This window comes from Coturnix japonica, chromosome 18 (genome assembly GCF_001577835.2).
Source record: "Coturnix japonica isolate 7356 chromosome 18, Coturnix japonica 2.1, whole genome shotgun sequence".
In the NCBI taxonomy this organism is placed as follows: domain Eukaryota; kingdom Metazoa; phylum Chordata; class Aves; order Galliformes; family Phasianidae; genus Coturnix; species Coturnix japonica.
The window spans coordinates 7,515,187-7,537,549 of NC_029533.1; the positions used below are offsets into that span (position 1 = coordinate 7,515,187).

Here is a 22,363-nt window from a genome sequence, read left to right on the forward strand (position 1 = left end):
AGTCTCAGATAATTATTTGGTTTTGCTTGATGAGTTTTCAACAGGAATGTTTTACTTTAGATTTGAGATGTTGGACTACAAAAACTACAGGAACTGTGAAAATTGTAGCTCCTGTTTCTTATTTTGCTCTAGAAAGGAAGGAGATCTCTTAGGATAATTTAGCTCTAATTATTTAAGTATTTAACTGTAAGCCCACAAATCCAGTAACAGTAAAAGCGTTCATTACCAAAATAATCACACACGTGAAAGCTTATCTAGACTTTTCATACTAAAGTGAGTGTGTAATCAGAGCTTTTAGGTGTAGAGCTTCCTTCAGATGGCATCTACAAGAATGTACTTTGTTTTCTGACTGCTGCTCAGATTGCTTGTACTGTAGTCCATAATACGAACGAACCATACTTGCAGAAATAGTTTTACTGGCTGTTGCTATGACTGTGGTCGAAGCACTTTCACCATGCAAAATAAAGCTCCACATGAGGAGATGAGAAACACAGCAGGAGGCAAATTGTGACCGAGAATGATAAACCGCCAATCCTAATCCCACTTTTTGGATAGGGAAATAAATCTTTATCTGCCATAATTTATGCTCTTTGGTATGTTGTCTTCATTGATGCTGCTACTACCTCTTTCAATCTAAAAGATACAAGACTTTTCTCTAAAGAAATTATATTTATTTGCCTTTTTTTGTTTGTTTTAATGTGTGAAGGTTGCCCAAAGATACGGCACAATTTTATGTTTTTGAACCCGTTTAGGCTTGGGAGATAAATGAAGATTAACAAGACTCCACTCTTGAGAGCTGAGGCAGAACTGCTAAGTAAAAATGTGTGTGCAAGAAGTAATGTTAAATGAAAGCTCATTAAGCAATACATGTCACAGTGTTGACAGTTTGGGAGTATGTAGGAGATGATTGATATAGTTTTAAATTGTTAAAATATGACTGGCATTTGACTTGATTATTAAGTATCAGCCAGAATACCATGACTGACTCGTTATAACTGCCCTGCTGCATTTAGACAGACTGTCACCTACTTACTGAGCAGCCAAGTGACAAAATCAAATTAAAAGGTGGACTTACAGTCACTACTGTACCGAGCCCCAAGAGACGCTGCATAAACAGATGGATCTTGTATCTGAGTGCCAGATGTGAACTGGAAAGGAAACAGTTCCAGAGGCATAGTTCCCCTTCACTGCAAAGTCCCTCTATACAAGTTGGGATATTGGGGTAACTGAGGAGAAACAGGATGCCTGGAAATGAGCAGGGAGAAAGCTGACTTGTACAAATTCTAGTTCTCGGCTGACACAGAAAATAAAGGATTTGCCTTTTTTTGAAGAGACTGTGTGTAAGAGTAAATTGTCACATAATAGTTCTGCTAAGACACTGGATGAAAATGTTTAATGTTACAAAAACAGTTGAAAAGACGAGTGAACGACATTCTAGGAAGCATTCATATATTATGCTGCAGGGTAAGAGTCCGTGAGCCGCAACAATGAAGCTGTGCATTGATGCAGGTTTTGATTCCAGTTTTGGCAGATGCAAGCCAAATAAACACATCAGTTCTTTTAATTGCAATACTTGTGAAATCAATGGAGTTCAAAGTTTGTGATGGTCAATTTTTAGAGTGAATTCCATACTGTTTCATTAACGGATGTTGTTCAGGATGAACTGCTGACTCAACTGAAGTCAGTGAAAGTTTCCCAGTTACTTCCATGATGTCAGGACATCACTGACATTGTCTGAAAGTCATCTTCATGTAGCATTAATTACCTGTAAAATAATGAGTATCTGGTGACATCTTTGAACTGTAGTTGCTTTTGTACTCATTTAATGAAACAGCAGAAATGGGTGATATATCTACGCCAATTTATCATTCAAGTATCTGCCTACTACACATTAACAATCATGCACTTTAATATGGATAAGCTGTAAAGCACTCCTTCTATTGCTAATTCATAATGTGTCTATTTTTTGCAGACTGTGATCTATAACTTTAGGCTGTGACAGGCTGCCAGCACTTCTCTTGCAGCACCTACTGATGGGAGTTATTCTAAAGAAGCTTCACAAAAGCAGAAGCAGCAGAAGATGGAGTCACCCTACAGGTGCACGCTGCGGCAGTTCTCTCTGCAGTCTTCCCAACAGGATTTCTGAGACTCTGTACCTCAACATCTTTATTGGTAATGGATCCTTCCCTTAATTTGATGTGATGCATTTGGAATGTCAGCTTCTAAAACAAGGCACATGGGAGGCATCTAAAGTAGATTTTTTGAAAGGAAAATGAACAAAGAGCATGTCAGGTTCCATTTTGATTTGCATGACAAATCCAGCATGCAGCATTCAGGAGGGCTGGGCTGGCCTTGCCTGCCACTCACTGCGTTTGTCACTTTGGTTTGAACACTTTTGACAGTCTGTAATGTTAATTGTTCTAAGGATTGTTTTGCTGGAGGAAGAAAAGGAAAGGATTTGGGTTCTTGTTCTACTTTTTCCATGTACAGGAAAGGAGGGATATCTGAGGAAGCAGAAAATGTTTTCAATCTGGCTTTGATCTGCTTTGCTTATAAGTAATCCCATGAGTTCACCAATAAGTTCAGTATTTTAAATGTTATTGTGTGTGTGTGTTTTGAGAGAGAAATTCTAGGCCTCTAAACTAGTAACCTGGGGGAGTCTATTGTTTTGGTGCACACCATTCTTTCTCCCTTTAAGTCCCACAGAGATGGGTCCTGCAGAGCGGTTTGTACTATGCCTACATGCTTCTATCAGATGATATTGTGGTGCTTTGACAAGTGCTAAGAAGGAATTTAATGCCCTAACAAGCACTGGTGGACACACATTGTTATTGGTGTGTGGATGGCATGTGAATCGCTCCCACGTATGTCAAAGACCTGTTGGTAGATAAGTGCATGAACTGAATTTTCCAGGAGACAGACTTAGAGGTGGAGGCTGTTGTTACCCGTAGGGTACACACGCTTCTCTACCATCTGTGTTAAAGCAGTTGTGCACTGATCAATGATGTTTCTTGAATTTCAAAGTTCCTAACTGTGTTGGCAAAGCTCTGGATGTTGATCACAGCAATGGTTTCAAACTGATCAAACAATCAGCTGTGATGTTTCAGGAGATCTTGTCGTTTCTGCTTGTGTCTGTTTGCAGATAGTGCTGTCTTTCAGCCAAATAAGAGCCTTAAAAAACAGTGACAGGAAGAAAGCAATGGCCCACCAGTCTCCAGGTAATGACTGACATCTAATTCTAAGCTTTGAGTTGCTACATTGCACGTGGTGTTCTTATTTATGTGCTGTGAACTGAGTGCACCATCACATTTAAGTTTTAAACACAGAAGGCTTCATTAAAGTAAAATCATGCAACTACTTGCAGAAATAGCAAAACAAATGAAGGTATACAATCAAACACAATAATTCCAATCATATTCTGGCTTCGTCATTCAGCATGCTAACAGAGCTTCACTCTTCATGCCCGAACTTCCTTAAAGACGATTTTAGTGGCAGCTCAGGGTTAGACACAGGAATCCCCAGTGCTGACACCTTGCATCTGGAACTGCTGGTGTTGCTACAAGGAAAGTAATGCTGCGATTCAGAGCTGACCCAGCCACAAGGCCCTGCCCTCAGCAGCCTGTAGGTCTTGTGACTGGTTGCTGCCTCTGCATTTCCTGGTACCTTTCCTGTCTGATTGATTCGTGGAACACAGTGCCACTATTTCCTGTTAGTGTGGGAAGCTGCTCAGCTTCTCCCACTAAGAACTCCTGGTTTTCTTTCAAATTATCAGCCAATATTAAACAAACATGAAGCCATAACAGGTAAAACAATTACCAGTGAATCTGATAGCTCCTGGAGCATTTCATTTGCATTTGTAACGTAAATCAATTGCTCTGCAGTCAGTAACACTTTTTAAGACATTCTACTTTAATTAGATATAGCCTACACCTTTTGTTGGCTATAATAGGTGAAAACTGTTGTGGCAGGAACCCTCAGCCCATCATTTCTTCCTTCTTGCCTTTTCAGACACCTTCATTTTTCATCCATTTGAGGAACAATCGCTGCGACAGGGCAGGACACAGCTGTGAAGATGACAACTCATAGCAGAGGGGCAGTCCCTGCCCAATGCGCCTCTCCCCACCCTCGCCCCCCATTCGGAGCTGCCTTCTACCGGCCTCGTGCCCCATCGCAAGGCTCCATCCGGCCCCGCATCCTCCCAGCATCACATCCCGCCCCCTCTGCGGTCCGGCAGGCAGGGCAGGCGGAAGCGGCAGCAGCGTCAGGAGGAAATAGGAGGAGGGGAAGTGGTGGAGCGCTCGTGTGTGTTGTGCCGGTGCCGCAGCCATGGCGGAGCGCGTGGAGCAGCGGCTGGAGGACCGAGTGCCGGAGCTGGAGCAGCTGGAGCGGGTCGGACTCTTCACGCACGAGGAGATCAGGTGGGGCGGACCCCGGGCCGGTGCTGATGGCCCCGGTGCTGATGGCCCCGGTGCTGATGGCCGGTGCTGATGGCCCTGTGATTGGTCCCGGTTGCTGATGGTCCCGGTGCGATGGCCCGGTGCTGATGGTCCCGGTGCTGATGCGCCCCGTGTGATGTCCCGGTGCTGATGCCGTGGCTGATGGTCCGGTGCTGATGGGCACCCGGTGCTGATGGCCCGTGCTTGATGTCCGGTGCTGATGGCCCGGTGCTGAGGGTTCCGTGCTATGTCCGGTGCTGATGGCCCCGGTGCTGATGGTCCCGGTGCTGATGGCCCCGGTGCTGATGGTCCCGGTGCTGATGGCCCGTGTGATGGCACGGGCTGATGGCCCCGTGTGCTGATGGCCCCCGGTGCTGATGGTCCCGGTGCTGATGGCCCCGTATCTTCTTTCGTGCAGGGCTGTCCTGAAGAAGGCCACGGCTCTAGAGTACAAAATCCAGCGCAGAGCCCTTCGGAAGGAGGATTTTATCAATTATATTCAGGTAGGCTGTGCTGATGAGCGGTACGAACCGCATAGATACCTCTCCTTTAGGAGTTGTCTGTGTAAGAAACCTGCTGCTTCTGGAGGGTGACCTCGCTTTGCTGGTAGTGTTTACTTGTGGGTGCTCTGTTAGCACATGAGGCAGTGATTTTAAACTAGAAGAGGTTACATTTATGTCAGGTATTGGAAAGACATTGTTTACTCCGGTGCTGATGAGGCTCTGGCACTTTGATTATCTGTGTAACCAGTTGTAAAACACTTCATGTTTGTTGTTATTTTTTTTTCTTTACTATTACACATCTTTTCACTGTCTTTAAGTGTGTTTTTTTCTCCCCACTCTAGTATGAAATTAATCTGCTGGAATTGATCAAGAAAAGAAGAGCGGTAAGTTTGGCAGTTTCTGGAAGTGCAGTCACTGTGCACTACATTTTCTTGTGCAATGAAAGTAATAATTGTTTTTCCTCCCAGCGCACGGGGTACTCGTTTAAGAAGGATGAAATTGAGGGCTCTATGATACAGAGGGTCCACAGCCTCTTCAAACGAGCCACTGGAAAATGGAAAGTAAGTTTGTTTCTTTGTTTCTTTCATCTGTAGTGGCAGCTTGGAAAATGATCATTTGGTGTGTTGTGCTGTAAAAATGAACCTAGATATCTCTGCTGCAGGGTATTTTCACTTACACAGAGGCAAGTAACAGAAAATCTACGTTAATATCTGGTCTTGCAGTTAGCAGTGGCATAGAGTATGTCATTCATGTCAGATTTTATTATTCTGTTTAGAGAAACAATATTTTGTCTTTTCCGAATACTTGTTCTAAGTTTCATTCCCTCCCGCTTGCATCTCCACTAGGAAGATGTCCAGCTTTGGCTGTCACACGTTGCGTTTTGCAAGCAGTGGGTGAGTCTTCAAAATCCTCTTCTTACTGATTGCAGATACTGGGCTGCTGGTCAGTCAGGCATCTGGATCTTGTATTGTAAGGCAGGGGAACAGATTGCACTGCAACAACATACTGTACTACTGACTAACTTGCACAACATCTGTGTTAGCTGTCTAGGTGCAGAAGAGTTAACTGTGCTAATACAGTCTGGTAACAATTGAAAATTGGTTGATATTGAGTAAGTGCCAAAAACTTTGGTCTAAAATTAAAGTAGAAGAGAAATATTTTTTCCAGTATGATTGCAGTGCAACTTATAATTGATTTTAATGAAACTTTATTGCTGTTGGTTTAGTTTGGTGTTACAGATGGTAAAACAAAGCTGTTTCTTTTACAGAATACAAAACATCAGCTCAGTAAGGTGTTTTCTACCATGTTGGCCATTCATCCCAATAAACCAGGTAAACCAAACAAAGTTGAGCACTGTGTGTACAACTCAGTATAGGCTGAAGAGTGTTTCAGAATGGATTCACATGAGCAGACACTTGCTTAGCCTTAAAATGAATTCATATTTTCTGTTACAGCACTGTGGATTATGGCAGCAAAATGGGAAATGGAAACACGACTCTCCTCAGAAAGCGCTAGGCACTTGTTCCTGCGTGCTTTGCGCTTCCATCCGGAGTGTCCAAAACTTTATCAAGAGGTAACTTTGTGGTTTACTTATATGAGAAGTTATTTGAGCAGTCAGTTCAAGCTGGTCCAGCAGATTTCTCAGATCAGACTGACAAAAACTCAGATCGATCCGGTTTAAAGAATGACTAAAAGGTGGATGTTTCTGAATGTGTGATGTTTGTGCCTATAAGCACAGATCTTTAAAAGCCGAGGCTCACAGTTGTGTGTGATGTGTTGTCTCAGTCCTGTAGCTCCTCAGACAGAGCTTGCTTTTCGTCATGTTTGAAAACATAATTTAAGCTTTATCCACCCTCTCTTCCCATCACTGAATTGTATTTTCTTTCTTGCAGTATTTCAGAATGGAACTGATGAATGCGGAAAAACAGAGGAAGGAAAAGAAAGAATTTGAACGAGCAAAGATGAATTTGGTAGGTCAAATAGATTTACATTGAAATACTATCTGCTTGCGTCTCACACGTTTTAAAGTTGAGCTTCAAGGGGTTTCTGTTAATGATTCGCTTGAGGACAGCTTAGAGAGGTTTTGTTGATGCTCTGTAGCTATGCTAAACTTCCCAAGTGTTGGCTGATGCTGAGTTTAAATACTTTATACTTCAATTTTCCTTTACATTTCTAAAATCTTTTGTTAATATTTCTCAGTTTGAAAATTAATTGTCTTTTCTGGAAAGTAGTATTTAAATATTATTTCATTATAGTTATCTTGTGGAAGCTATGTTAAGATGAAGAATAACTATCATTTTTCTGTATTTGCAAAAATGATAACTTAAAAAAGAAAACTTTCAACATTGCTGTGTTGATATTACAGGATGAATTCAATTATTCTGAGAAGATTCTTAATGGAGAAATGGCTCGCATAATCTACAGGGATGCTGTTGAGAAAATTAAAGGTGATTTAACGTTTCTTTTACTTGGTGGGAAAGCTGTCATGTTTAGGTCACCTGGTGTTCTCAAAGATAAATTAGAATGATATAAGATAGATGGGTTAGAATTCATTGACACTGTGTGCTGTTTTCAATAGGCCTGACTTATGTAGAGCCATTCTGTGTTTTTGTGAAAGAACTGAATGAATGAGTCGTGGAGGTGGAGCCAAGCTTGAAGGATGTATAAGGATGTCAGTAGGCAGGACCAGTTTATCACTTCTGAGCCTGGAATGTTCCTGCCTTACTTATTTTTTTTGTCACCGTCTAGCATGAAATCTTGAAGCATGTAGCCAGGCAGTTCACATCCTAACATATGGCTTACCATATGGGTTGAATGCTGAGGCTTACAGACAAGAGTATCTGTCTGGGCATTTAAATGATATCTGTGTCTTCAAAAAGACTGTCAAGGATGCAGAAATGCGAAGTGTGTGATGAAGCGTGAGATGGGCTGTTTGATATTTGTGATGGGCTGTGATATTCTACTTGATAGATGTATTTATTTTTTCCCCTCTTCATCTCTAGGCGTTGAGTTCCGTCTGGCTCTACTTTCTATTGCGAAGCTCTTCGATTTTACGCACGATTTGCAAAAAGAAATTCTTGAAAAGTGAGACTTCTTTTCTATATGTGCTCTCTTAACTTTCCTAATTTGTAGTGAGTTTAGAGGTTAATGACTAAAGGCTGTTCCTGCATGGAAATAAAATGTTAAGATGTGTGGGAAATACTTCTAAGAAAATGTATTTGAAGCAAATATACTCTTAGGAAAAGGATGCATGAAAGAACTTCATTATAAGCTTTGAAAACCTGTTGAGAAACACTTAAATAGAACATAGTTGTTGCTGAATTATTCCAAGTTAGTTTTCTTTAGTGCAGGATCTATTTTACTTGGTGGTTTTTCTGTTTCTGTACTTTCTCCTATTTTTCATCTTTCAAAAGAAATATCGCTCAGAAAAGGTGCCCTTCTAGTTCATTCTGTTATTGGAGAATATCTATGCTAATAGCAAACAAAACCAGAAAACCCTGGTATTTTCTCTCATGGAAAAGTAAAGTGTCTCTTGTATCTGATTACTTAGAAATAACGTACATGTCTATACCTTTTACTGGTATGATAACCCTTCTAAACATATATGTCAAAAAGCAATGGCAGTAAACGGCTGTTACAGATATAGTATGTTAGCTTGCAGGCTGAATATGCTGATAATCCTCTGACATGGGACTACATGGCCCGTCGAGAGCTGGAGCTGGGTTCCCTGAAGGCCACAGAACCCACCACAAAGCAGGCGAAGGTGTCTGAAATGACCCAGAGAGAGGAACGTTGCTGTGCAGTCTTTGAAGAGGCTGTGACAGCAGTCCCCACAGGTGAAATGTTTTTCCTGCTATTTTAGCATATTGTGTGCTGTGAGAGTTTTGAAGAAGGATGCCAGTAGCTTTGGGTTTTAGATCCATTTTGGGGATCTCTTTTGTGTGTTAATTTGATTATTTTCAAAGGTACCTTTGGTCTTGAAAGAGCTGCTTAACTCAAAGTGTTTTTTGTTGCTTACTTTTATTAATGTGATTTAACAATAGAAGTTTTAAAGTTGGCATTAACACTTGGTACTTGGATTCTCTTTATCCCTTACCTTAAAGACAAATATTTGTACCTACTGTTGTGATTCTATGAAGCATGACATAATGTCTTCAATTCTGCAGAGGACATGTGGAAATGCTACATCACTTTCTGCTTAGAGAGATGTAACAGGAAAACCAACAGTGAAGAATTAAAGCAAAAGGTAAAAAGTTATTAGGAAATCATAGTACCAAAACAACCCTATTTTTACCGGCCTTGTCAGTAAAGTGCTACAAGCTCCTTGTATGGAAGTTGAGTGCAAACTTGTATTTGTTCTGTGTGACTTGGTTCCCTTTTAATACACTGCTATGTTGTTTGTTTGCTCCTCAAACAAGAGGTGTAATTCAAGTGCTCAAATTCTACCTTTATCTTGTAAATAATAGTGTGTGAAACATCAGATTTATAAATTGTATTGGATTTCAGTAATATTTCAATATACAAATCCACCAGGGTTCTGGTAATGCTAGGATCTTGTTTTTGAAGGAATAAAGCCTATTTTCCTCATATCTTATTCTAGAGGCTGGAGAGGACACTGAGTGCGTTCAGCAAAGCCCACGAGTCCAGTTTGTTGCCAGAAGCTCTCTATAAGCAATGGGTAAGAGTTGGTACAGAAAAATTGGCAGACTGTCCTGCATTGATGATGCATGTCTAGCTTTACCATTTTGTGTAGTTAACAAAGTGGGCAATATTGTATTCAGGGTGTTGCTTTTGACAAAATACTACATGTTTCTTGTGGTACCTGCTGTTTCTTAGCTTCAGCTGTTACTGGAGTCCAGCCTTTCTCAGAAGGCTGCAGAGGTGGCAGAAGCTGCAGCAAAGCGTTTCAGCCTGTCAGTGGAGATGTGGCAGATGAGGCTGCAGGTGTTGATCCAGTTGAAGAGTGACAATGTGACCCAGTGTTTCGAAGAAGCCTTTAAGCATGTGAAATCTAAGGTTTGTGCTGGTTTTATGGACTTGCATGCATGTATTGGGTGGAAAACCTCTGATATTTATTTAAAGGATTTTTTCCTCCGTAGTGCACTTACATTCCCTGCCTGATTTTTAAGTCTATTTCACTTGCACATTGCATTTAGGAGCACTAAGAAATTACAACTTGTTTGTGCATGGGGTATTTTATTTCAAGCTTTAAATGATTTACCTGCTTTTTTGCTGTTCCATTTCAAACTGGCTACAAAGGGTGATGAGAGGAAGCAAGAAGATTTGTTCCTTTTCCTCCCTATACTCTGAAGTTATCTCTGTATTTCAGTGCTCTGATGCACAAGAATTTTTCTCATTCCTGGCAACATATCTAACAGCAGTCTATCTAAGCAGCATTTGTTGTATGAGTTGGAAAGGAGACGGGAAGACATTTCAGTTTGCAGTCTAAAGTTCTTTCTAAGAGCTCTGTCTTAAGGATGGTTTTCACAGAAGCTGCAATGTAGAACCTGGTAGTTACGTTGCTGTCTCTGAAAATCACTCTGAGTTGCTGTATTTCAATCATTTGACTTCTGTGTTTATCTTGTAGGGCACTTTACCATTATGGACCCTCTGGGTGGAATGGAGTGAAGCTGTAAATAGCAAGGATGACACAGAAGCTCTCTACCAGGTACTTAGCTAATAAAAATCTTCACATGGTGATGTTTAAGTAAAAAGGAGCTGTGTGTGTGGATGGAGTATGCAGCAAATGCTTTATTCATGGATGTGTTGATACCGTAGCATTCCAAGTAAAATTGTGTTCTCAAAATTCAGCTGTACAGAAATGCCATGAAATATTGAAGGAGATGTGTTTTAGATTACAACTAACATTGATTTTATTACATCATGCTGTTTTTCAGACATTATTTAGAATACTTTTGTTATTACTTTCTCTCACAAGACCCCCTGTGTGTCAGGTGTCTAGCGAAAGAGAAGATGCTGCTTCATCCTTCCTGTAATCTTTTAATTGGAGCTTATGTAGTTGGTTTTGTTTTGTTTTGAATTTGCAGAGGTCCTTACATGCTGTAGCTCCTGCTGAATCTGTGACTATGAAAGAGAAGTACCTCGACTGGGCTTATAGGAATGGTGGTTATAAGAAAGCAAGAAGAGTCTTTACCAGGTAATGAGAAAACAACTTCAAACCTGATTATTGTAGGGCAAATAGTAAAAGAAAAATGGCGTAGTGTCTGAAGTTATTTCTGTTTTTACTTTAGCCTACATGAAAGTCATCCACTTTCGCTTGACTTCTTTAAGAAGATGATTGAAATAGAAAAGGAGCAAGTAAGTTGCTGAATATCCACTTACTGCCTTGTATCTGTAACATGCACTTCTAACTTTGATGTGAAATTAAAGGCTTGTGAGCAGTGTCTTTTGTAATCAATATTCACCTTCTGACATAGATTCATAGTATGTAATACAAAAGCAAGTTTCACGTTAACTAACCTTTGGCATGTGTTACCATGACTTTGGCTCTGTAAGAACATAATCAAGCTGCAGATTCACTTCTGTACAAAATGAATGGCCTTTTAATACCTTCTTGTGTTAGGAAATGTGCAGAATGCTTCGTCTGAGAGAATACTATGAACGTGCTTTGAGAGAATTTGGTTCGGTGAATTCTGGTAAGGAGATTTTCTTCTCCCCCCAATTCAGCTCTATCTCTTTTATTTCCATCTGGGGGGCAAGTAGCTGTTTGTTCTGCTGTTGATTGCTGTCACGCAGAGTGGAGCTAATATCTTTGGTGCATGACACTCTGCAGTGACCCTACTCAATCTGGGACCTTTGTTCACAGTAGGGGTTGCTTCAGCAGAACTACTAGCAAGTAGTAATTTTGACACTGGCATAAGAGATACCCATCACCTTTAATTTACGCTTGTGAGCAGTGTGGAGCCGTGGTTCTGTAACAGAAAATAAATAGCTCAGTTTCTCTGATGGTATGGGAAGCTGCTGCTGAAGAGTTGCATTCTTTCTTAAGATATCAGTATCCCAGCTGGGAGCAGAACCCAGGCTTTTGGACCTCAAGGGAGCATGAGGAAGAGGCTTGACCAACTAAACCTCACTGCATTAAGATCAAGAACACTTAAAAAGAGGGTTTTTAGGTTAAGTTTAGTACGTTTATTAAATGTCCAATCAAAATCTAACTAGAGTGTTTTTCCTTTAAAGATCTGTGGCTGGAGTACATCAAAGAGGAGCTAAGTCATCCCCAGGGCAAACCAGAACATGCTGGGAGCATTCACTGGCGAGCTGTGAAGATGTTAGAGGGAGATCAGGTGGAAGACTTCATTTCCAAGTACACTTTATTGCAAACTGGACACTTATGAAAAACTAAAAGTAATCACAGCACAACATTGTGGATTTTAAAACAAAACTTGTGTAGAAAGAGAAACATGTTCCGGAGTTGTATTAAAGTGCACTTTCTTTACTACGTGTGTGAAAAGAATTCTGTCCCTGTGCAGCTGTTGCTGGGGTTTCTCTGTCGGTGCCAGGTTTGTGTGCATGGCTGGGGATGGCAGAAGCATCTCTTGAGATTTTCTGCAGCCTATATTGAGATGGAAGTTGCATTGCATCAGCTTTTACACTGGCAAGCTCATATTGCAGCACATAAATACAGAAAAACAACAGAAAAATAAACCACCGTACACCTGGGGGGAGGCCTTAATGTGAAGTTCAGTTAGGAACAAAGGGAACACTGGGTGAAGTCTGTAAAATGATGGTGTTTATTTGTTTCTTAACCTTGGAGTCAGCCAGAATCCTGTTCAAAAGCCAATTTCAGCACCCACTTTGTTTCCTCCTGTCACTCTGGGTGGCTGTGCAGGTGAGCAGAGCTCTGTCACAGATGTTCCTGTGTGATGGGGAACTTCTGCTCTGTGCTTCAACCTTTCATGGCTCCCTGCTCACAGCACCATCCGTGTGCCTGCAGGGGCTGTGCTTTGCGTTGCTGCTTTGTCCCACCGCGCATCCTGAGGCTGCAGGGTTAGATTGGTCAGAACCCCACGGAGCAGGGGCAGGTGTTGATACTCGGTTTAAGGGCTGTGAAGAGCATCGAGGTGTTTCCCTGCACCGCTTTACGCTCAGATCTGACCGCTTTGACGGCACGAGGCTCCGGGCCGGGCGGGCACGCGCCTGATGCGCGTGGACAGAACTGCGGTGCGAGCCTGCGGGATGGGAGCGGGGCCGGCTCAGTCTGACTGCGGGGAGAGGAGGAGGAGGAGGAAGAGGAGGGGGGGCTGGCGGTCGGGGCTGCCCGGTGTACGCCGCGTTGTGCCGGCGTGTGCTGGGGGCTGTGCGGGCAGCCCGTCCTGCAGGGCAATGCTGTGTGTCGTAGTGTAACTACTCAGGATCACTAATGTTCTCTTCGCTCTCCCTCTAGGGGCCATCAGACCCGTTGAGGTGTTGTTCCCTCCTGCCGAGTGTCCTCCATCTTTGTCCGGTTCCTTAGGGCTGCTGGGAGCTCTGGTCCATCACATTCGCACACCTCACTCGAGGTGGATGGCTCATTATCGTTGTTGTTTATATGCATAGAGCTGCCACTTTTTGCCTTCGTTATCTTTACTGCCTTTTCTGGCACCGTATGGGTGCGTTCTGGGAGCTGTTCCCCAAATCTGGCCTGCCTGGGCTGTCCTGTGCTGCCATCTGCACAAAGAGCCACCCTGGGCAGGTTTGCTTTCTGAAATTAAAGGCCACCTGATTGATTAAGAGAGCAAACAAACGGGTCAGACCCACAGGCTCCACAATGCCCAAGTAGAGCAATCTGTGAAAGAAATAACTGAGTTCTTTTAAACTGCTTTGTAGGTGATGGCGGCCACTGTTGAGCACACCAGCTTTGAGGAGGAGCAGCCTCCGAACAAGAAGGAAACCGTGACCTGGAAACACGGAGATGTAAAGCCCAAAATACTGGGGCAAACTAAAGCAGATGGTAAGTAACAGAACTGCTCCGGGAAATGTTCTTAAAAGCCGCAAGGGAAATCCTTGTTACCGAGCTAGATTATTTCTACATAGATATTGTGTATTCCTGTATATCAGAGTGTAGGGCAGCGGTTGGATCCTGGCTTCAACTGGTGATTAAGCACCTGGTGAAGTCTGGTGCTTAATCAACTGGTGATTAAGCACCTGGGTGGTCTGGCCCATGGAGCACAGGCACATTGATTGCACATTGATTGCACATTGATTGCACCTGTGCTCCCCTTGTGACCAGAGAGAGGGCAGACCCAGGTGCAGCCCCCCCTGGACTCATATGAGGGCCAGCCTCGATCAGGAGAGCTGCTGTTGGGATGAGCTGTGCTGTATGGCCAGGGGGCCCCTTCACTGCTTGGGTGAGTTCTGTTCTTTCTGTAAATGGCTGTGAGTGCTTTGCCTGAGATCACCAAGAACCTGGTGGAAGAAGTTTTGCTTCTTCATGAGCAGAATGGAGAGTATTTAATCAGTGCTACAAAAAGGAGGTCAGAGCTGTAGTTTTTCAGCATATTTAAAAACAAACAAACATTAAAAAAAAAAAAAACACAGGAAAAACCCTCAGATAAACCAGATATGAATGCAGAGCAGGTCTGCTGACTCCTCTGCTCTGGTTTAAAGAGCAACATTCCAACAAGAGTCTACAACAAATCCTCACCTTGGGCTAACGTTGCGATGTGGGGCTGCATCTGGCCTCCCCGAGCACCTGAAACAGCATGTGTTAGTTTCTAATTACATTTGTAGCTACAAAGCATGTTAACATATTTGCCTGCATTATTCAGTTGTAAGCATTTAGTTGTTACTGTTTAATTTCTAATGATCTTTTGTCTCTTTCTGTTTTCAGAATGTTTGCTGAAGAACATCCCGCATATTCTGGATAGTGACTCTGAAGGAAGTGAATTCTCCGATATCTCTGTGTACAGAGATGATGTCAGTGTGCATACAGACACCGACCTAGAAGACTTGTGTGATGAACTCTCTCGTATGCCTGAGGATGCAACTTTCCCTCAGCAGCAAACGGCTTCGACATACGAGGTGGAGGACTGGGATAAAGAGCTGGAGGAGTCTGAATGTAGCCCTTATGGTAAGCACAGATTCACTTGTGATTCATTTGAGTTTTGGTTATCATGTGGAGGCAGGTGCTCTATAGAATGCATCTAAACATTGCCACGTTCTGCTTTGGGGATTTTTTTGTTTGTATTTTTTTTTGTATTGAGCTTCACCACTCATGTTAATGCTGTGCTATAATGCGTCTGCTGAAAGTGCATATGTTGTCCTTGCAGTGTCTGCTGACTAGAAATCTTTATGTCAAGTTTGTTAATTAACTGGTTTATTAGACTTAATTCTAGTCAATTGGAGATGCCTTTCTGAGCTAGTTACAGGACTTCACCCTTCTGTTCTTGTCTGGTGACCCAGCCTTTGGGGGACATCCAGGCCCCTTAATTTGGAATGTGGTTATGGAGAGAGCAGCAGAAAGTAAGGGAAATGAGCATAATGGCTTTGAGCTTTTTATGCCCGAGGAGAACTGTGTACATGTATATGCTGCTGTCAGGTGTACTGGATTCAAGTACATCACTGAGCTCTTCAGAGAACTGCTTTGTCTCCGTCACAGGAACTTTACTTAAAATGATGATTTTGCCAAACTTCTTTGCTTTGTTGGTAGATCAGGCTGAAAATCTTGACTGGAAGATGCTGTAGAACTGCAAAACGATCTGCCACGTTATGCCACTGGCTTTCTGAGTATCTTTTGTGGTTTAAATCTTCTCTTTGATCTTCTTTAGATGCTGGTGATCTCTACTGCGGAAGCTTTCAGGAGAATAATCTTTGGGCCTCGTACTCATTTCGAGAGGATTCATTGTACAACCCGTGCTGTCACCATGCAGCTTGCCTTGCTTTTACACTGCCAGTTAGAATGACTGAGGTTGGCCAGTTTGATGATGCTGATGAATGAGGTCAGAACTAAGTTTGGTTTCTGAGTTGGATTGTTCTTCCCTGCCTGAGTTGCTGCTAGTGCACTTCTGGACTGTTTTCTGTTTGTGTTACATAGATCTGCGTTGCTAATTCCTTGTTTGGGAGGAAGTATGTAATTTCAAATCTTAGCTTGATTGCACAGTGCTGCCAATTTTGGCATGTCTGGCACTTGCTTGTCTGGACATTTATCCTGTAATTTTCGTTCATTTGTTATGGAAGTGGTCTTAAAAACTCCTTCCTTCCAACTTCTCTGTTGTACTTCCGTGTTGCAGTTTGTCATGACAAAATGAGATGTGACAGTACAAAATGAGTTCTTTTGGTTTGATGTGTTTCAATATGAAGGAGTTTGCAAAATGTCTGTCTCGTATGTAACTCACACGTGGGCATATATTTGGGGTTCTGTTTCCTATAGAGGTGCTGGGTGTTTGACAGCCTCCCAGGAAAGGTTTCTGCACATCAGACCTTGTACTCAGGTGTTTTGTCTTCCAGTCTGTCAGTTGTCTGACACTGTGTGAGGATGTTTTAAAGCCATGTAATGACAAAGAAAATATGCTTATGTGATCTCAGTGTGTCCTGCGAACAGCAGTGAATTGAGATTCACAATATTACTGTTACTTTGTTCTTTCTGTGTTGACAAATGAGGAAATGGGAATACAAAATACTTCCATAAAGTTTCCAACTGAATAGCTGGAACTGGTGCTATATCCTTTTTGCCTCTGCTGTGGAATTAAAGGAAATGTTCACAAATGAAGTGAAAAAGTGGATTGAATGACTGACTACTTACATAACAATCTCCTATTGCTCGTGTTTTGTTAGTTAGTTCTTGAGAACGTTTAATGCCTGTTGTGACACTTCCTGATACTGAAGCATGGTACCTCCAGAACACATGCATACACAGGAGACATAGTCTGACAGTCTGTGGAACAGGAGTGAGAATTGCCTGGGTTTGGATATGTAGTGATTTCTTTCTAACTTAGACAAGAAGAATAAAACTCTGTGACTGTGACTCCGTGAATTTAAAATTAATAAATATGAATCAACTAGAGATTAGTAAGGTAAGAACATACGAGTAAATTGTACAAGTTTATTTTGTTACCTTTATATCATTTTCCCAGGCCTCGGCTGTAGATGTCAATGCTACCCTGCAGAGGGCAGTAAAAAATGGTTTATTCTGTTCAGTGTTTTTATCTGTGAGGAAGTTTCACCAGCAAGTGTGAAATGCAGTCCTTAGGCTGGATTTCTAAGCTTAGTTATCCCTCAGTGAGACTGATTAATGGCCCTAATTAGCTTCTCATTTTCTGTTTTGCTCTGAAGTTATACTTAGATGGATTAGCTTTATTTTAGCTTCTGGTTCATCTAGAGAAGGACTGATCTGAATACGTGTGTCCTTCAAAGAGTTGCAGGTATTATTCTAACAGTAGGTGGAGACAAAGACTGAAAGAACTTTGTCTCTTCAGAAATGTGGCTGTGCTGTCTGTCTTGATTTTTGGTATTGTTAGATTCCCTTGTAAAAATATCAGTTATTTGATATTTCTATTCAAATGCTCTTAATTTGCATTTCAATTGTCATAATCCTTTTGGTGGTTAGTATCAATAAATTGGTTCTTTCAAACATAAGGTCTGATTAGGAGATGCAAGTTAAAATCTGTCTTGGGCTTAGAACTTCAGGGGTCCACACATGCCCAGAGCTGCCTTCAAGGTTGGATATCATAGAAACTCCCAGTAGTGTGGGAGTTGGTAGCAAGAGGGATGGATCTGCAGACTGCAAGACTGTGGTCCGTTCCACAAGGATCTGGCTCAGTATGGATGTTTTCTATGTGTAATTAAATGGATAAATATTTCATACGAAAATGTAGAAGCGGATCAATATGAATGTCATCCAACGTATTGGTTTTTTGTATGTGAATTTCCTTTACGTTGCTCTATAAATGCCTGTACATAATTTATAAATTGTGTTATTCCTATTCTGTGCCAACAGCACGCAGAGCTGATGAGGAAAAAAGCATCAAGTCGGTATGCTTGGTTATCTTCTCACTTGTTTAAAAGTGTCTTTTGAAGTTTAATTAATGATGTGCTATCATTTAGTTTTGTTTTCAAGGGTAGCATTTGGATAATATCTAGTAGACTTGAAAAATGAGTCCTCCAGAACCACAAACGTTAAGTGCTAATGGGCTGAATTACATGACTCAATTCAGAGAGGTACAAGAGGCCGCTGAGCGCAGAACTAAGAAACTGGAATGGACAAAACTTCTCATTCCAAAATGTAGTTGTGTTTTTGTTGGCTTTCACTTAAAGGATGTGGACTACTGTGAGAAAGGAAGAATGAAGTGTTCAGAAGTGGCTGGAGGCAGAAGTCACTGAGTTTGTGAGCCAGTAAGTAAGTGGTCAAAATAATGTGAATTTAGAAGGAAGTAAATTTCATTAATTATCTTCTTTTGTTTGCAGAAAGACAAATCTTGAGAGACACTGCGGGATTAAGTGGCTTTTGGTGAAATATTGTAGAAGCAGCTCTAGGTTGCCTTGGGTTTTGTTGTCCGCACATACACAGGGTTCATCTCTTTCTTTTCCAACTCTAGTTTTGCTCAAATTATTCATCCGAGTGCTTTGTAGCGTCTGACTCGAATGCACGTAACGTTTGCCCAAAAATGTGTTTAGGTAATGAAAGACCTTGCTTGAGGTCTCTGCTATTAAATCTTTGCTGAGGGGCAGGGAGAGGCTGCGAGTTTTTTGGTGAAGTTAATAAAATGTGTGGATTAGTGAAGTGCTGATTAGTGAGGTTCTATTGTAGACAGAGACATTCCTGCTTTAGCTGAAACCCCGATGGAAAGCTGCCCACCTCAGACTGCAGAAAATGGTTTATGTTGCTGGTTTGCTGTAGTATGTTGCTGAGGTTGCAGCAAAGTGAATCTTACTAATGTCTTGAAGTGTAATTAACTCTGTTGTTCGATGTAAATATTTGAGTTCTGCTCATTCAATCTCTACAGGGGCCTGTTTAAAGCAATTTTTGCCAAAGAGCTCAAAGGCCAGTAGGAATGTGTGCGCATTAATAAACTTCTCTTTGTCCTGGACTTGATCCAGAGCTTACAGAGGGCAAATGGGAAGATCTTCTCCTATCTGATGTATTTACAGTAGAGCTCAGAGCGCTTGATCAAGGCTTCATTCTGCTGTCATTGTGCCCAGGCTTTAGTTTTGATATGAAACAGAGTGTAGGATGTGGACACAACAGGCAGCAGGATCCAAGGCACTGGGAGGCTGAGGGAGAACAGTACATTGTGGTATCCTCTTAATATTGCTTAAAAACGGTGGCTCTTTTTAAGGTGTGGAGCATCCAGTGATGCTCTGATATTCTTTCTCAAACATCAGCTTAAATGCTCAGAACAAATATTGGGTTTAAAAAAACCAAAAAACAACACACTGTCTAGAATTATTATTTTTTTCAATTGTAGCCATTTGAAGGAGGAAGTAAATTAAATATTTTTGTTGTTGTCCTTTGTTTCTTTTGAAAGACCTAATTTCTGAGATCTGAAATACTACTTTATGAGATAATGAAGTATTCTTCCTTTAGGAAATGTCACATTTCTTCCAAGGCATTTCGTGTTATGTTCTCTTAGATTGGGCTGCCTGCTATGAATATTTTCATAGTCTCCCATGGTCAAATATCTGAGTGCTGCTGCTAAAGAAAGTAGGACTGTGGCAAGGTAAGAATGCAGCCATTCAGCAGCAAATTGGCAGCTTTTATAGGCCGGAGCTACAACTCCCACAAGATAACGCTGGCAGCATTTCCAAAATGTAAATATCTTTCTGCCAAGGGGGATTTCTTTTGTTGGCATTTTGAATTTTTGTCAAGAAACAAATTTATTTATCTCTTATGAACTGAGAAGAGCTTTTCCTGAGCAACTCTTCTCAGGTTCTGCAGCAGTGAAGACAAGCAGAATTCTGTGCTAGTTGTGCAGCTGGGGAAGCAGCCCAGCTCAGATAGTGCTGGAAGCTGAGAATCAGATTTTCATCACATTTCTGACTTGCTGTAGTAATCCTACTGATAATTAATTTTACCTTATGTTAATTCTTATCTCACTGTGAAATATTCTGTAATAATGATACTTATCTGCTATGGATGTTGTGGATTATTTCCTGTTAAAGTACCTTGAGACCCTTGGGTCTTAAAGAATTATTCTCATTGATGATATTATTCAACTTGGCCTTCAGATCACTGGCAGAGTTGCAGACAGGTGAGCAGCATACTGGACTTGTTTATCTGTAGCTTTGAAACAGCTTTTCTGAATTAACTTCTCATTTTCAAGAGGTGTGCACCCTGTGTTTGCAACGAAAATAATTAGCAATAATAATTAGCATCCCTTTGGTCTTATGGTAAGTCAATTGCATGGCAGCTGCCATAGTTTCTGTTTCTAAATTAAAAGTTTTGTTTGTTTGTTTGTTTTTCTGAAGTGAATATCCATGTAAATCAGTCACCTTCAGTCTGGCTGTTGTGATACCTGAATGATGATTGTCATGGAGAAGATAGCATCCTTTGTCCTAGCAGAAGTCAGGGAACCAAGGGCAGAACAGGCTGAGGAGAGCTGCCAGGAGCTGCAGTAAAGCAACAGTGGAGCTTCACTCCCTCCAGAAATTTACTGCTCAGATGTTAGATGTTGGTACATCTTCCTGCCACCTTTCTGTCTGTGGGTGAGGTTGGTGCTTTCTTCCTGGCTATCAAACCTTGGGCAAAGATTTGACCCATGCAGAGGGTGCTGTATGCACAGCAGCTATGTGGGAATGCTTCATTTGAAACATAAGGAGGAAGCTGTGGGTTTTCTTTAAACCTAGGTTGATAAAGTTCATTCTAAAGAATTACAGTCCAGTAAGCGTTACTGTTTTACAGATTGGCAGCTGAGGCACAGGGAAAGGAATAACTTCTTCAGTGATGCATGGAGTGAGGGTCACAGTTCATTCCCACATCATTCATCCCAGCACAGTAGTGTCTCTATCACTGAGTAAAACAGACCTTACCTTTGAACCATTTTTTTTCTTTGTTAATAGAGCTAAATGGGGAGAAGGGTGTTAGTGTATTTGTATTAACCATACGTTATTACTCTGTTAGGGATAGACTCCTGAGCTGTTCTGTTCTGCATCAGACCCTAGTACAGAAATAGCCAACTTGGCTGGAGGAAATACGTGGGTATGTGTTCACATAGTTACTGTACCATGCCCATAGGGAGGCTTTGTGGAAACAGAGTCTGAGTGAGTACACCAGCCTTTGTGGAAAATCCCAGGATTAGGGATGTCAGTGCCCCTTCTGGTGTGTGCATGACTGAAGAAGCAAGGATACATCTATTTAGTTTGCATATAGAGTATTGGTGGGTTTAAACCTTTGGGCAAGTTGTCAAATAACTGCTGTTGACATAAACCATTGCTGTGCGTCAGCAGCATAGAGAACAGGATAGATCACTTCACTGTTAGTACTTCACATTGCTTTAAGAAAGGTAGAAATTGCTCATCCCGCAAGGGAAGGAGATAGCAGAAGGAAGCTCTCTTTAATAAGTGGTTTTTCTTTGGAATTGAGTGTTGACAAAAATGTCTTTCATCGTGTTCCAAGATGTCATTGATACCAAGCACACGGCACGCTCTTGAATTGCGTAATGCCATATCCCAGCTCATTAATGATTTATTTTTTGTAGCTATGCTTCTTAACTCACAGCACCTTTGGTCTGAGTGAACTTACTGCCAAAGTTTGAGGTCTGATCTATTGAAAATCCACAATCTGAGCCTTTAAACACGCAGCTGGGATGGTGCATGCAAGTCTTGGATTGTCTTGTCAGTCTTTGGGTGTTTCTAGGAGACGTACTGTCCAAGCACGAAGTTCTCGGTTGCTCTTTACTGCTACTTTGGTGATAATCTCGTAACTTTTCTAGAACAGTATGAAGAGAAGGAAAAATGACTAATTTTAGAGATGCTGTGAAAAAGAATCACATGAGTTTTTAAGGTTATACTGGTTTTCAGCTTTGGGGCCAAGATAAAAATCATCGGTGTTTGTAGGTAATCTGCCCAGGTGTTGCTGTGTGACTGGGAAAGGCAGCTTCTGGCAAAGCCAGGGTTGTGGAAGACACTCACGATCACTTCCTAATGCAGCATATAGAAGAGGAAATTCCTCTGTACTGGGAGGCTGCATGACCATTGAGTTGGCACAGAAGTAAATAGGTAGAACTCAGTAATGCTGGAGGAAGGACTCGGCCCACTGGGGTATACCTGTTACATATTGACCTCTGTGCTTTCTTCCAAGTTACTCCTGTATTTAGGCTCAGCTTCAGCATCTTCTACCTACTTGAAAATTAATTTGTAGTTAAAACTGTATTGGTGACCTTCACATCTTGTGAGCAGCTGTGAAACTCATGGAAAGACTGTGATTCATCCTTTTTCAGGTACCACATAGTTTTATAAAATACTTTGGGTTGGTGCAGCTGCATAAACTAA

The 22,363-nt window shown here is 41.7% G+C and overlaps 2 protein-coding genes across 6 annotated transcripts in view; both read left to right on the forward strand.

Moving 5' to 3' along the window:
- Window positions 1-2,072: 2,072 nt before the first annotated feature.
- UTP6 (UTP6 small subunit processome component) lies at window positions 2,073-12,398 on the forward strand. Its single transcript, XM_015879620.2, has 21 exons — window positions 2,073-2,172; window positions 3,143-3,218; window positions 4,009-4,418; window positions 4,855-4,939; window positions 5,281-5,322; window positions 5,407-5,499; window positions 5,785-5,832; window positions 6,207-6,270; window positions 6,394-6,512; window positions 6,832-6,909; window positions 7,305-7,386; window positions 7,942-8,023; window positions 8,594-8,775; window positions 9,106-9,185; window positions 9,540-9,617; window positions 9,776-9,955; window positions 10,527-10,607; window positions 10,987-11,096; window positions 11,191-11,257; window positions 11,523-11,595; window positions 12,137-12,398. Exons 3-21 carry the CDS (start codon window positions 4,327-4,329, stop codon window positions 12,292-12,294), a joined length of 1,794 nt encoding a protein of 597 aa, XP_015735106.1. The 5' UTR covers window positions 2,073-2,172; window positions 3,143-3,218; window positions 4,009-4,326; the 3' UTR covers window positions 12,295-12,398.
- Window positions 12,399-13,170: 772 nt separating this feature from the next.
- Window positions 13,171-22,363, forward strand: part of COPRS (coordinator of PRMT5 and differentiation stimulator) — a 111,506-nt gene continuing 102,313 nt past the window's right edge. Inside the window, exons 1-5 of one of the 5 annotated variants that reach the window (XM_032448320.1) lie at window positions 13,171-13,222; window positions 13,344-13,458; window positions 13,766-13,889; window positions 14,769-15,008; window positions 15,706-17,512. In XM_032448320.1, coding sequence (XP_032304211.1) covers window positions 13,769-13,889; window positions 14,769-15,008; window positions 15,706-15,875 — 531 coding nt within the window. In that variant the 5' untranslated portion in view covers window positions 13,171-13,222; window positions 13,344-13,458; window positions 13,766-13,768 and the 3' untranslated portion in view covers window positions 15,876-17,512. The other 4 variants (XM_032448321.1, XM_015879633.2, XM_015879634.2 and 1 more) reach the window with 4 other exon arrangements.

Bases quoted from the DNA above. Each gene is read 5' to 3' on its own strand.
- UTP6 (XM_015879620.2), top strand. From the start codon at position 4,327: ATGGCGGAGCGCGTGGAGCAGCGGCTGGAGGACCGAGTGCCGGAGCTG. The intron at 5,500-5,784 runs GTAAGTTTGTTT...CATCTCCACTAG, and splicing joins GAGCCACTGGAAAATGGAAA to GAAGATGTCCAGCTTTGGCT. The intron at 8,024-8,593 runs GTGAGACTTCTT...ATAGTATGTTAG, and splicing joins CAAAAAGAAATTCTTGAAAA to CTTGCAGGCTGAATATGCTG.